This window comes from Diabrotica undecimpunctata, chromosome 5 (genome assembly GCF_040954645.1).
Source record: "Diabrotica undecimpunctata isolate CICGRU chromosome 5, icDiaUnde3, whole genome shotgun sequence".
NCBI lineage: Eukaryota > Metazoa > Arthropoda > Insecta > Coleoptera > Chrysomelidae > Diabrotica > Diabrotica undecimpunctata.
In genome coordinates this window covers 32,439,532-32,454,367 of record NC_092807.1, presented here as the reverse complement: position 1 = coordinate 32,454,367, position 14,836 = coordinate 32,439,532, and the positions used below count along the sequence as shown (strand labels likewise).

The 14,836-nt window shown below is 34.2% G+C and overlaps 1 protein-coding gene across 6 annotated transcripts in view; it reads left to right on the top strand.

Annotated features, from left to right (window-relative positions):
* Positions 1-14,836, top strand: part of LOC140441255 (uncharacterized) — a 58,135-nt gene that overhangs the window by 33,576 nt on the left and 9,723 nt on the right. For 2 of the 6 annotated variants that reach the window (XR_011950972.1, XR_011950971.1), the window contains exon 2: positions 10,790-11,794. The exons of 3 other annotated variants lie outside the window; for them this stretch is intronic. Coding sequence is in view for 1 of the 3 variants with exons in the window: in XM_072531860.1 (XP_072387961.1) it covers positions 11,864-12,687 (824 nt within the window). In the remaining 2 variants the exon portion in view is untranslated. Of the gene's footprint in view, positions 1-10,789; positions 11,795-11,863; positions 14,800-14,836 lie in introns of those variants that run through there. One more of the 6 variants, XM_072531860.1, reaches the window with a different exon arrangement.

Sequence of the window (14,836 nt, the reverse complement as noted above, 5' to 3'; positions counted from 1 at the left end):
TTAACAAAAATGTTGTTTGGCTCATCTGCTGATGTGTTTGCTTGGTCAATCTTATCTTCTATATTTGATCAAAGTTTTTCCAAGAATTTACAAACGTTGACAGTGGTATTTTGTCTTATGCCTTGGCCGACATGTACAGAACATCCTTAATATTAACTGACTTCAGCACTTTTGAGAGGTCTAAGTGGTCATCAGCCTCCAGTTTGGAAAGAACTTCAGAAAACAGTTTTGGGCGATACTTTCTCTTGAATCACTCAATGAACCCTTGGTTCATTGGCTGTTGAAGACTGGTTATATTGGGTGGCACGAACAGCAATTTAATTTCTTTTTCATCGTCACACTGAAGACCTTCCGGGTGACTAGGCGCGTTGTCAAGCAGTAGAAGTGCTTTGATGGGCAGATTTAATTTAGTTAAATGGTTTTTCACTTTCGGAACAAATTCGCACATAAACCATTCCCTGAACAAATATGTGTCCATCCATGCTGATTTCTGCAACTGGTAATACACTGGTAGAGTTTCCATGTTTATGTACTTAAACACTCTAGGTTTTGCTGCTGTGCCAATTGCCAATGACAAATAGGGATATCTTGTGGTTCCTGAGGCATTTGAACACAAGGCAACTGTTATCCTTTCTTTGCTGACTTTAAATCATGCCGCAGATGTTTCTTGTGGGGTGGCAAAGTTTTTTCTGGGCAGAAGTCTAAAATTTAACCTAGTTTCGTCGATGTTGTAGATTTGCTCTGGACTCAAGTTTTGGTCACCAATGATTTTTAAAGATTCTGCAGAAAAATTTTTGGCCGCTGTTGGGTTTGCTGACAGCTTCTCGTCACAAACTCTAATAAAATGGACCCCGTGCCACTTTTTCCATCGGGAGAGCCATCCCTCCAAGCCGAGAACGCATGTTCTGGTTGAAGCTTTGAGTGCATAGCCTTCTCTTTAAGGATTGGTCCACTTAACGGGGTTCCTCTTCTTCGTTCTTGAACGAACCACAACCACAGAGCATCTTCCACCAATTCGTGTTGACTTGCACTTACATTTACGCGTTTTACTCATTTTAAAACAGTTTAATGCACGACGCGAAACAGTTATTGTCCACACACACAACAAGTATACTTACTATCTATATAAACAGTAAAAATCGTAAGTGAAACAAGAATCACTGACTGTAGATCTACCGTAAAGATGAGCGTTATACCTGCTCGCGTCTGGCTGGCGCTCACCAACCGAAGCCGAACTTATGAGAGTCTACTGTGGCTAGTTTTATGGATAATATATCTATTGAGCAATAAAAGTAAAGAATATGTCTGTAAAGTTAACATATCCATTTTATAAGGCCGAATTCAGACCAACACTATAAGTTATTGCTAATTTATTATGAAAAGAAAAAGTTTATTACTGTAGCTGTTTCCGAGAAATAGTGGGTATGCTAACTTTATGGTAAAGTTAGCATAGCCATAGCTACATTTTGACAAGGAAAAGGGGTGCAGGGCCCATCTTGTCGGCATAATTTATTGCTAATTATTTACTATTGATTGGTATATTCCAATCCCCAAAAGCTACACCATCATCCACTAGCTCAAAACACACCCCTGGAAAAAGATGATATTGGCCAAAAAGCGAACCACAAGGAATTGATTGCTAATTTATTGTTGAAGTTTTACGCCAAGAAACAATATATTGCTGCAAACGCTTCTGAGAAACAATGGCTATGCTAACTTATGGTAAAGCTTATATAGCCATAGCTATATCTCGGCAATGAAAAGGGTTACAGTTAAAGGTTATTGCTGTTAATTGGTACATTCACCAACTCCCAAAAACTACACCATCATCCCCCTAGCGCAAAACTCATCCCAGGAAAAATCGAGATATCAGCCAAAAACGTTGAAACCATAAAAGGGAATCGCTATGAATTAATTGCTAATTTATTGCTGAAGCTGTCTAGATTTAAAACTCAAGTAGATGACTTGAGGAATCTAGGGGTTAGAAATTGGAAAGCCAGGGCGAAAGATAAGGGGGAATGGAGACTAATTCTTGTCCAGGCCAAGACCCACCCAGGGTTGTAGAGCCAAAGATGATGATGATTGCTGAAGCTGTATGCCAAGAAACACTTTATTGTTGCAACCATGATTTGAAGGTTATGACCAGGTTGATGTAATTTACACTGACTTTTCAAAGGCATTCGATATAGTTAATCATACTGTCCTAATCTCTAAACTTTATAATGCTGGTTTACATGGAAGATTATTAGGCTGGATGGAGATCTATCTCATAGATAGAACTCAAGTTGTAAAAATTAACCAATTTTTGTCATCTTCTATCAATGTAACCTTTGGTGTTCCACAGGGTGGACATTTATCTCCTCTGTTTTTTAATTGTTTTGTAAATGATATAAAAAATTGTTTTTATCATAGTAATATTCTTCTCTATGCTGATGATCTAAAAATTTATAGAGCTATAAAAAATTCCAATGACTAGTTTATTACAGAATGATTTAAGTAGTTTATTAGATTGGTGTAACTTAAATGCTTTGAATTTGAACATAAATAAATGTAAGATAATGCGATTTTTTAGAAACCAACATCCGATTTCATTTGAATACCATATTGGACCGAATATTTTAGAGGTAATCACAACATTTAAGGATCTTGGGGTAATTTTTGACCCTACAGTAAGCTTTAGGACCTTTTTACTTACGGTTCTTATAGATCCATGAAACTTTTAGGTTTCATGAAACGTAGCCTCTCTGAATTTGATAATATTTATTGTCTCAAAAATGTTTACTGTTCCCTTATTAGATCGGTTTTGGAATATGTTAGCAATATTTGGTCTCCTCATTATAAATGCTACAAAGATCTATTAGAAAGAGTACAGAAAAGTTCTTAAGATTTATTGCTTTTAAATTGAGAATACCTGTAATGAAATTAAATACATTGTTTTGCAATCTTTACTTAAATTGCCTATTCTTGAAGAAAGGCGAATATTGCTAGATGTAGCATTTATGTATAAATTAATATGAGGAGGCATTGATGCTAGTGCTCTTTTGAAAAAGGTTTACTTCCGTACTCCCTGTAGACACCAGATCCCAAGACTTATTTTATTTAGAATTTTATAATCGAACTTATACTGTAAATAATCCCTTACAGAGAATGTGTAGAAATGCAAATAAATTTAATATTAATGATTTTTTTCATTTATCACCAAGTGCTATTAAGAAAAGATCGAAAATACCATTTTATGTAATCAAATTACATTACATGTTTTATTGCTAAATTTTTGCTAATTTAAAGTACCCTAAGTAGAGTACCCGTGTGCTACCGATCTCACTCCCTAAAATTCGCAAAAAATGGAAATAAACCAGTTTTAAGATAAGTACACACATGCGTCGTTCATTGTTAATTTATTGCTGTAGTTCTGAGCCTTTTATTAATTCACCATCTTCCGAGAAACAATTAGTACTGTAGCTTCCCTGAAACAATGGGTGTTGTAGTTTATGTATGAATCTACAATAATTTTTGTGTTTTGAAAAAGGGTGAAGCAATAAAAAGCATTATTGGTATTGAACCATGGGCGGACTAAGGCCTAGGCAACCTAGGCACGTGCCTAGGGCCCGTAATTTTTGGTGCCCGAAAATTAGGTTTTTAATTTTTATAATTTGAATGATTTAAGTTCTATAAGAGACACTCACTCATAATTGTTTATTTAGGTGCTGGCTTAATTTTAATATGAAAATAAGTTATATGTAAATTTATCAATTAATATAAATACTATGTGTGTATGCAATCAAATTACGGTACCTGTGATGTTGATGTATACTTCTTCTTCTTCCTCAGTGCACTGGGCTGATTCGGGAACAGAAATCTTCTCAAAGGAGTCGCGTGGTCAAGGTTACACAAAATACTGGAGTGTTTAGCGCGCCGATTTATACAGGACTATCTAAACTAAGATTGAAAATGCGTGTCGTCCCGTAGCTTGCTCCCTTAAGACTAGGGGGGGGACTGTACAGGTCCGTATTAATTCACGATGACAAGACATACACACACGTTAAGTAAAGAATTAAATATAAAAATAAAATAATAAAAATTATTAATAAAAACTGAGAATATATGTGGAGGGACGTAACATAATTAATTTTTGATTTTATTTAACAGAAAAACGTAATATTCATAAAGTCGACAAGGTTGCACGAGCGTTCCCGTGCTTATCATGAATGGAAAAATGTACATAAAAATTTTCAGAGAATAAAACTCCAGTGGCCACATTAACTCCATCACTAATTTTCGGGAACAGCGATATGATAATGCAGTAAATATGTCGGGTAAAAATAAGGGACTCCAATCGAGAATAAAACATTATATTTTTTAAAGTTAAATATCGATAGCAATTAAAGTAAACTGTATACCCAAGCTTAATCAAGCCATTCAGAGCGATGCTGGGAATATTTATATTCCACTATGCATCAACAATTTACCCATGTAAATTAATATCATTTTTGTACTCATTGCGTCGAGTAAGGACAATAACAAAATAGATGACGGTTGCGTTTCGTGACGAAACGCAACGGCACGGGATGGTAGCGATCATTGTACTGTAACTACTCCATTCCCTGATGAAGTTTTGTGAGGGACGAACAGAACTGTTGAGTTGGCCTCTTCTGGAGTTTCGTCGCTAGAGTTGAGTTTTTTGTTATTTATTTTATACCTGTAACATATATAGAGGCAGATTATTGTAATAAAGATATATAAAGGAGTCATCCAAAAAATGGTTATGGCTATGGTTCCATAATTTCGGGTTGATTGTCTCTAGATGTTTCTCTTCCTTAGAGAGTTTGAATGGTTTGAATTTAATCGCTGTTTGAATATCTATGGTCCTAATTTTGGGAAACATTAGCGGTTCCTCTGGGATGGTTGTCCTTGAATTTATGTAACTTTGGATTGGGGTTTTGAATTCACATCTGGGCGGAAGATTTATGAGATAAGTTTCTTTTAGGCCCAAAATGTTTGTTGTAGAACATCGAGTTGTAATTTTGGTTGATTCGGGGAATATTCCTATATAGTGGGCATCTCATAATCTTTGTATGATAACATCTTGAGTTTGGACGGGGGTGTATTGGCAAGATGCTTCTTGGGTGCACATCTGCAGGATTTGTTTGATACAGTCGTCAGTTTTCGTTGCTTCTAGTATTGTTTCCTCTTGGCAAAGATATCTTGTGTCGATTAGGGCACATGGTTCTTCCAAATATTGAAAAGATTTTTCGTTTATGAGGAGGTATGGCTCAGGAGTAATGATTGTAGTAGAATTTGCGGTAGTTATAGGAAATAAATGATAATAAGTAAAGGAATTAGGATGTAGGACAGGAAAATGAAGGATAAATATAATAGTACTGTTTGAATAATAGGCATCTACTTTGATGATCTCGTAGTACTTTAGGATGTCTTCGTCTTCGATGTACACAAGCTGGTCTGCCTTATGGTGTTCTAGCATTTTATTGATGATCCATTTTATTTCGTCTTTCTTGATCACACTGTTATGGAGAGTGTTTATAGGAGAAAAGGTAATGGCTTCTTCTAGGTCATTAAGTAATTGAAGTATAATTTGAAGGGTCAAATTTAATTGGTCCAGAACATTCCTTGCTTGCAAATAATGATTGAAGTCAAAAATGGATGTATTGAGATTCGTGCTGATATTATTTACTTCTTCTGCTATTATTTCTTGGTTGTGTCTTAGTAATGTGATTTATAAGATTTTCCTGATTCGTCTGTAAGGTTTCTATAGCATTGTTGTATTTTTCTGCGTCATCTTGATCTAGATTTCCAGAAATTACTTTGATAATGCTTCCTAAAGTTGCTAAATTGTTGAGAATTTTTCATGAGCTGATTTTAATTGGTATCTAAGAGCTTGGTCGAAATTTTGTAAACTGCTAAAATACGGATGGCTAAGTCCATTTTAAAAAGTTGATGTTTTATGTTTTTCATGTGAACTGTAGCTTTTGATGTGTTTACAGTCACTTCGTTATTCCTTTTTATATGTTTTGCGGAATATCGCAGTAATTTATTTCTGGTAACTGTTTTTCGTGTATAGATTTTTGTGCTTGGTTTATACGTAATAGGGTCTTGTCTCGATTTGTTTCTATTTTCGATGACTTTATTTTTATTCTTTTGTATATACTGGTTTACTTCTTTGTATAATTCCTTTATTATCTCTCTATGATTTAGGATATTTTGCGTCGATATGTCCATTTAATATGTAAATGGGTCCGTTGCTGAATTTATGGAATTATTGTACCCAATTATAGCGTCTACCATTTGTTCTTTTATCGAGAGCTTTGCTTTGGTGTTCCTTAAGATTCGAAGATGTTCGATTAATGTAGAATGAAATCTCTCAATCATCCCGTTGGATTGCGGATTCTCTGGTGTCGTATAGTGGATTAAGATTTTATGAGAGTCTACACATTCTTGTATTACTCCATTTTTAAATTCCGTACCATTATCGGCTACTATCATTGTTGGGAGTCCATGATGTGTTATAAAAATGCCATATGCGTTGTGTTTAAAAGTTTTCCTGATAATTTCGCAAATTTCTGCAAAAATTTCTTCTTCTGCTTCAAATAAAATTTTATACTCCTTTTTCAGGTTGAGGTGTTCCTTAACAATTTTTATGGTATTAACTTTTAACTAATCTTTCGATAGCTGGATATAATAACGTCTTTTATTCGGAAAGGTTTGTATAATTGTTGGTCGTGGATTGTAGTTGACGATTTTGACTATAATTTGGTTATTGTAGAAGTTAAGTGGTTTTTCCGAAATAGGCATACCAAGAATTGCGTTTTCTACTGCTGTATGTATTGTTTCATTTCCGTCTTCGTCCATGTTTTGATCTTCGTTTTCGACAGTGTCTTCTGGGATGTTTTGATCTTCGTTTTCAACAGTGTCTTCTGGGATGTTTTCTGGAATTAATTCTGTTGCTTTTTCTTCTACAATCTCGTCGATTTTTCGATCTGCATCTGGATTATTAGTCGTTGACCATCCATCGTCTTTCATGTCTACTAAATCATCAAAGACTTCCTTAATTTGTGAATCGATGTCCTTAGTTTCCTTTGTGTGAATTTCGATTCGAGACAGTGAGTCCGCATGTGTATCAGCTTTGCCCTTTTTGTAAATTACTTCGTAATCAAATTCTTCTAATTTTAATTTCCAACGTACTAGTTTGTAGTTGGGTTCATTTGGGGAAAATAGATATTGCAAGGGACGGTGGTCTGAAAGTATTTTAAATTTTCTTCCAAATAGGTAGGGGCGTAAATACTTAGTTGCCACATTTGCTAACATTTCCTTTTCTATTGTGGAGTACTTGGTTTCGGTTTCATTTAGTGTCCTGGAAGCAAAGGCAATTGGTTTATCACTCCAACCGGTCCTTGGGAAAGTACTGCCCCGATAGCGAAGCTGCTGGCATCTGTTGTGACGTTAAGCAGTTTGGAAAAATCTGGATATTGTAATAACTGCTCATTCATTAATAATTTCCTGCACGTTTCAAAGCATTCTACGAATTCACGTGTATGTTCGATCTTTGCATCTTGTTAGAGGTTTTGTGATTTTTGCGAAGTCTCGAATAAACTTCCTGTAATATCACAGTAGTCCAAGAAATCCTCTTATTTATTTTGCTGTTTTCGGTATTGGATATTTTTCTATTGCTTAAATTTTCGCTGGATTCGGTTTTATGCCTTCTTATGTGACTACGTGTCACAGAAAATTAACTTGCTTTTTTAAGAATTCACATTTGTCGACTTGGATTTTTAGTCGGGCTTCTCTTAGTCGTTGAAATACTTTTGTGAGATTTACTATGTGTTCTTGTAGTGATGTTGAATATACTATTACGTAGTCCATATAGATGAGGCATATTTCTCCTTGAAGTCCCTTCAATACGTTGTCCATCATACGTTGGAACGTGGACGGAGCGTTCTTAAGTCCAAACGGCATTCTTAAATATTCATAGTGTCCATTTTCCACATTAAATGCTGTTTTGGGAATGTCTTCTTCAGCCATCTCGATTTGGTGAAATCCGCTCGCTAAGTCGAGGGTCGTAAAATATTGACATCTTCCCAATTTGTCCAAAATATCGCTAATGTGAGGAATTCTGTATCGGTCGTCAATTGTCTTCTCGTTGACCTTTCTATAGTCTACCACTATCCTCCACTTTATTTTACCGGATGAATCTGGTTTCTTTGCCACGACCCAAATGGGCGAGGACCATGGCGATTGGCTTAGTCGAATGATCCCTTGCTCTAACATTGAAGAGATTTGTTTCTTTACTTCTTCCTTGTGCACATACGGATACCGGTATAATTTCGGATATACAGGCTCTTCATCCTTGCTTCTGATGTGGTGTTTAACTTCGTTAGTAAAACTGAGGGGAGTGTCTGGTTGGTGAAATATTATATCGGAGAATTTTCGGCATAGGTGGTGAACTTGTTCCCCTTCTTCTTCGTTAAGATGTTCGGTTTTAATTAAGTCGTCGATATCTTGTCTGTAGTCTGATCAGGAGGGTGTTTCCATGGAATATATATGGAAATCTTGAATGTCTATTTTCTTGCTTTCGAGTGGTTCCATAAGAGAAAGATGAATGGGTCTGACGTGAAGTTGGCAATTTCGGTCCAGGCGAGGTGGTTCTCGGCGTTAGTAAGGGCTTCTCGTACTACGACGCCTTGCACTTTTTGGGTTGGAATAATGATGGTTCCTTTTTCTTCTTTGACAGGAATTTTGACTTGGCTAATAGAATTTGCTTAAAAATGAATGGAATAAAATTGTGTTTTATTTGTTTCGTAATATTTAATGGGGATTGTAGAATCTTTTGTAACTAGAAGCGATTTGGGAAAGTTTAATTGGGCTTCGAAGAGTTTTAGATTGTCGAGGCCAATAAGACCATCAAAAGTTTTGTGAAACTTAAACAGATAAAATTTTAATTTGCTGTCAGAATTAAATTCTGAAAATGAAGGGATTTCAGCACAATATTTTTGGGAATAATTTTGAAAAATTGATGTGACGACAAAGGGTTCATGTTTTATGTAACTTATAAAATATGAAGAAGCTATTTCTGGATTAAGAAATGACTTTGTGGATCCTGTATTGATTAAAAGTCGTAAAGAAGGCTTAGAAATTTCGATGTAGGGTCCTTCTTGTCGGGAAATGAATGAAGTTCAATTACGTTCCGATTGCTTCTGGTGGGTCCTCTCGAAAATTTACGTTTTCTTCGTATTCAGTTGATTGATTTTCGTATGTATCTTGTAGAAAATTGTCGTATTCAGGTTCGTAGTAATCATTGTAGTTGGCATTTTCTTCTTGCTCATCTCCGTGGCATTGTATATTGTAAAGTTCTTATACGGTGAATTTTGGCTGTGCTCGATAATTTGGTGTAAAATTTTGACGGCCTCTGGTCGTGGTTTTTGTTATTACAATCATAGGTGTTGGTCTAGGCTGTTTTGACTGTCCGGGTTTGGGTGCCCATACAATTGACTGGTTCTGGGTCCTGAATGCTGGAGGATTTGAATTTTGTCTAAATTGGTTGAAGTTTTGTTGCCGATGTGGTTGCTGATACGGATTCTGCGGATAGAATTGTCTCATTGGTTGCTGCCATTGCGGAGGTGCAAAATTTGGCTGTTGATACAATGGTTTCTGGATAGGTACAGGCATCTGCTGTCTCTGAGATCGGCGTTCTTGATAATGTTTGCTTCTTCCTGATGTTGAAGGTTGACTTATTTGATTTTTTTTGGAGGTATCGAACATTATTTTCTTCCTGTACGTATTGTATCGCCGTAACTAAACTTCATGGTCTCATTGCTCTCATAACAGAGCTCATTGGTTTTCGTAGGCCTGTTAAGAATGTTGTAAGAGCTTGTTGACGGAAAAATTCTTGTTTGCTCCTTTTAATATCAGCATTTATGCTATGTAATTCTAGGTAATTATTAATACAGCTTAAAAGTCCCATGATCTTTTCATAAAATGCATAAAAGATTCTGTTGAGCCTTGGCTTAAATTTACTAGGTCCTTGTAAGCGAATTTTTGTCTCTTCTGGTCTCCAAAATTTTGAATTAATGAGTTTTTTATTTTATCCTAACTTTCGCATTCATATACAGATATATCTATCTACCTGTTAATTTACTGATAATACCATGAAGCAAAAATTTGTTTTGTATATTAGCTGCACTAAGTCTTTCATAATAATGCTTTAGAAGTATTGTAGAAACTTTAATAAATTCATGTAATTCATTTGGATTTCCGTCAAAATTTGGAAGAATGCATAAATTTTTAACGTCAAATTGTGGAACTGCCATATTTTAAAAAATTTCAATATATATATATATATATATATATATATATATATATATATATATATATATATATATATATATATATATATATATATATATATATATATATATAGCCAATAGTCAAATCAGTATAGTAAATTTTCAATAGTCAATATGTAAATATATCAATCTTAATCTACTTATTTTCTATCTATTAATCTGTATGTTTATTAATATATAGTATTTATTAAGCTATTCAATTTTGTTTTTAAATAAGTTTCTCAATCTGACTCTAAAGTCAATCTAAGGACTTAGAGGAGATATTTTTAAATTATTTTAATCTTTCTGTTTATCTATTCAAATCTTTGTTTATAATTTATCTTCTAATCTAGCTCTGATTCAATCTAAGGACTCAGAGGAGTCTATTTAATAAAATTTTCTTTCAAAATTTAATCTTCTTAATTCTAAGTAATGATAAAAATCGCTTACAGGATAAAGACGATGCCGATGTGTATTCCTTTGCTCCTGAAGGCTTCTAACTTCTAATTCCCTCGGGTGAACTCAGCAGACGGTTTCCCTGGGGCTGGTTCTTGGAACAGTGGACAAACACTTAAAAGTGACGAGGATCTATAAAGACTATTCCACTTCCGTACTGACTCTGCGCCAATTATGAATGTTGTTGGGAAAAATACTTTTTTAAAAACTGAACTCACAATTAATACTTTTGTAAATTTTCGTACACAATAAATTAAAATCAGACTGAAAATATTGATTTTTACATGGTGTTTTTATAATTTTGTAAATGCTGATCTTGCTGTCCAATACGTCGCAATTCAGTCCAGAATGTTCGAGCGGTAGCTCCACGTGGTAGAATTTACTGGATGGTAGCGGTCATTGTACTGTAACTAACGTTATTAGCAAGTGGACGAATTGCACATTGAATTTTCGTTGAAATTACCAATAAACATACAAAATAATGAAACACCAGATTGAAACATCGCCAAAATTAGAGCAATTAGAAGATTTTACAGGTATACAAATTAATCTTTGTGGATGAATGTACATTGGCCCACAAGAAGTCATTACAGAAACTGGACAGAACTTTAAAAGAGATTCGTGACAATCAAAAACATTTTTGGTAGAACCACGATTCTATTATCAGACTGTTCATCATCTGCTAATTATTCCTTAATTAACTGCTGCGGACAAACTAAAACCATGCCTAACATCATCCAATTTGTGGCGGCATGTAAAGATGATCTAATTGACAAGTAACATGCAAGTGTTTTTGCACCAAGATCAAAGTGCAATTGTGTTTTCGAAGCAGTTGTTAGATATTCGAAATGGTAAAGTCGCATTGACACATCGACCAGATTCATTTCATTACCCAGAGAGTTCTGTTACTTAACAGACTCAAAAGATTAGCTTATTGAACTTTGGTACATTATTTAATTTTAAGTCGCGAAGTTCGGCGGGTCAGATAGTTTTAAATAAAACAAAATTGATTCTTGCATTCATCTTCCTTTCTACTCAAATATTTATATTGTAGTTGGTTTGTATTTTAGGTTATCTTCACGACGAATATAAAAAGGAGATTATGGAGTCGCTAATTGAAGATTCATCTTACAAGGGAAATAATTATACTAGTCTACACTCTGAAGAAAAAACATTAAATAAAAATATGAAAGTTCCGACTAGACAAAGACGTTACAAGTGCGAAATTTGTTTTAAACAGTTTTCTTACAAAAGTTATATGAAAATACATTTGAGAGTGCACACTGGAGAAAAATCTTACAAGTGTGGAATTTGTTTTAAGCAATTTTCTCAGGCAGGTTCTTTGAATAAACATTTGAGAGTGCACACTGGGGAAAAAGCTTACAACTGTGAAACTTGTTTTAAGCGATTTTCTCAGGCAGGTTCTTTGAAAAAACATTTGACAGTGCACACTGGAGAAAAATCTTACAAGTGTGAAATTTGTTTTAAGCAATTTTCTCAGGCAAGTTATTTGAAAACTCATTTAACAGTACACTCTGGGGAAAAAGCTTACAAGTGTGAAACTTGTTTTAAGCGATTTTCTCGGGCAAGTTCTTTGAAAAAACATTGGACAGTGCACACTCAAGAAAAATCTTACAAGTGTGAAATTTGTTTTAAGCTATTTTCTCAGGCATATTCTTTGACAACACATTTGAGAATCCACACTGGAGAAAAATCTTACGAGTGTGAAATTTGTTTAAAACGGTTTAGGGACGCACATACTTTGAAAATACATTTGAGGGTACACACTGGAGAAAAAGCTTACAAGTGTGAAATTTGTTTTAAGCAATTTTCTCAGGCATGCTCTTTGAAAACTCATTTAACAGTACATTCTGGGGAAAAATCTTACAAGTGAGAAATTTGTTTTAAGCAATTTTCTCAGGCAGGTTCTTTGAAAAAGCATTTGACAGTGCACACTGGTGAAAAATCTTACAATTGTGAAATTTGTTTTAAGCAGTTTTCTCATGACGCTTCTTTGAAAACACATTTGAGAGTGCACCATGGAGAAAAATCTTACAAGTGTGAAATTTGTTTTAAGCTGTTTTCTCGGGCATATTATTTGAAACAGCATTTGAGAATCCACACTGGAGAAAAATCTTACGAGTGTGAAATTTGTTTTAAGCGGTTTTCTCGAAAAGGTTCTTTGAAAAAACATTTGAGAGTGCACACTGGAGAAAAAACTTACAAGTGTGAAATTTGTTTTAAGCAATTTTCTCGAGCAAGTTATTTGAAATCTCATTTAACAGTACACTCTGGGGAAAAATCTTACAAGTGTGAAATTTGTTTTAAGCAATTTTCTCAGGCACGTTATTTGAAACGGCATTTGAGAGTGCACTCTGGTGAAAAATTGTAAAAGTGTGAAATTTGTTTTAAACAGTTTTCTCATTCCGGTTCTTTGAAAGCACATTTAAGAGTGTACATGGGACAACAATGTTAGGCGTGTGAAATTTTTTTAAGCGGTTTTCTCCGGCAGGTTCTTTGAAAACTTATTTTGGAGTGCACACTGGAGAAAATCTTACAAGTGTGAAATTTGGTTTAAGCCTTTTTCTCGCAAAAATATTTTGAAAAACACATTTGAAAATGCACAATGAAGAAAAGCAAATCTGACATTTGTTTTAAGCGGTTCTCTTCTCAAGTATTTAATATGATGCTTCATATGAGATTACACACTGGAAACATTTCTTTTAAATAATTTGACGTAGCTTATAATTTGAAACAACATACAAAAACGCAAACCTTAAATTCTTTTTGGTAATTTCTTAATTCTTGCAGTTCCCAATTTACTTCATCCATACCTTTTGCATATTCAGCAATTGCTAGGAACCTATCTAACTGATCGTAACTAGTAACATCTCACTTCCCAATTTTATTGGCATTCTAAAAGGTATCTTTTTACTTCTTTGAAAAGATTTCCCTTCGACTTCATGTCTATTTTTTTCTCTTACTACCGTCATCGGTGGTTGCGTCTCTCTACATTTTACTTATTCGCTCTAAATTTTATCATTGGCTCTACCGCTAGTAGGTATTCCTCTACACCGTGACACCACGGAAAAAAGTACGTTAAATTTATGAATTTCAATTTTGAGATACATAGAAGGAATACTCCAAACATAAGCATATTAGTAAATAACGAACCTAATGATTTAGGATGCTGCATAAATGAGACCTTGGGCTCAGAAAAAAAAGTTTAATGTAGAATAGAAGTGACCAGAAACGCATTTCTTAAATGTACCAGTTTTTCACCACCCGAGATTTGATCTAATTAAGTCATCGCCAACCTATATTAGAGACGACACCTAAAGAAGAAAAAATTAGGATGTTGGTGTAGGATTAGGTAACTCAAAATTAATTTTTCTGATTGTTTGTGCCAGATGGACTTCAGAACTTTCAATTTAAGAAGCGGAGTTAGATGGGAGGCTATTTTGTAATATGTAATATTAGATAATGATAGATACATGTGTAAACTATTGTAATTTGATTTAGTTGAAAATAAATAATAGTTTTTCGAATTTGAATTATACAGAGAATAATAACAGTGATGTCATAGTTTAGAATATATAAAGCCCTAGGAAGGAACCTTTGTTTTTCAAAGAGTTGAAATTTTTTTTGATAAATTGACATGAATAAAAAAATAAAATGGATGTTTTGATAAAAACGAAACCAAACATTTTCTGATAAAACTCATGTTCATAACACGGCAGTGAATTGTAAACAGTTTATGTTTGTCATTTGAGTTTATTGGGCAAAGTGAAAGGTAAAGGAATACCAATAAAATATTAACCCTAGATTGCTACACTTATTTTCCAAACTGAATCTGCTACATGGGGTACACTGGTACCTGAAATAAAATCGACCTAATAATATTTATATGTGTATATTTAAGAACTTATGACAAAAACAATCTTAAGATAACGTGTTAAGAGTTTATTTTTGATACAAAAGTATTTTATATTATTATCCACAAGTTGGGCATATTTTTTTTGGTGCTGCAAACAAATGAATTT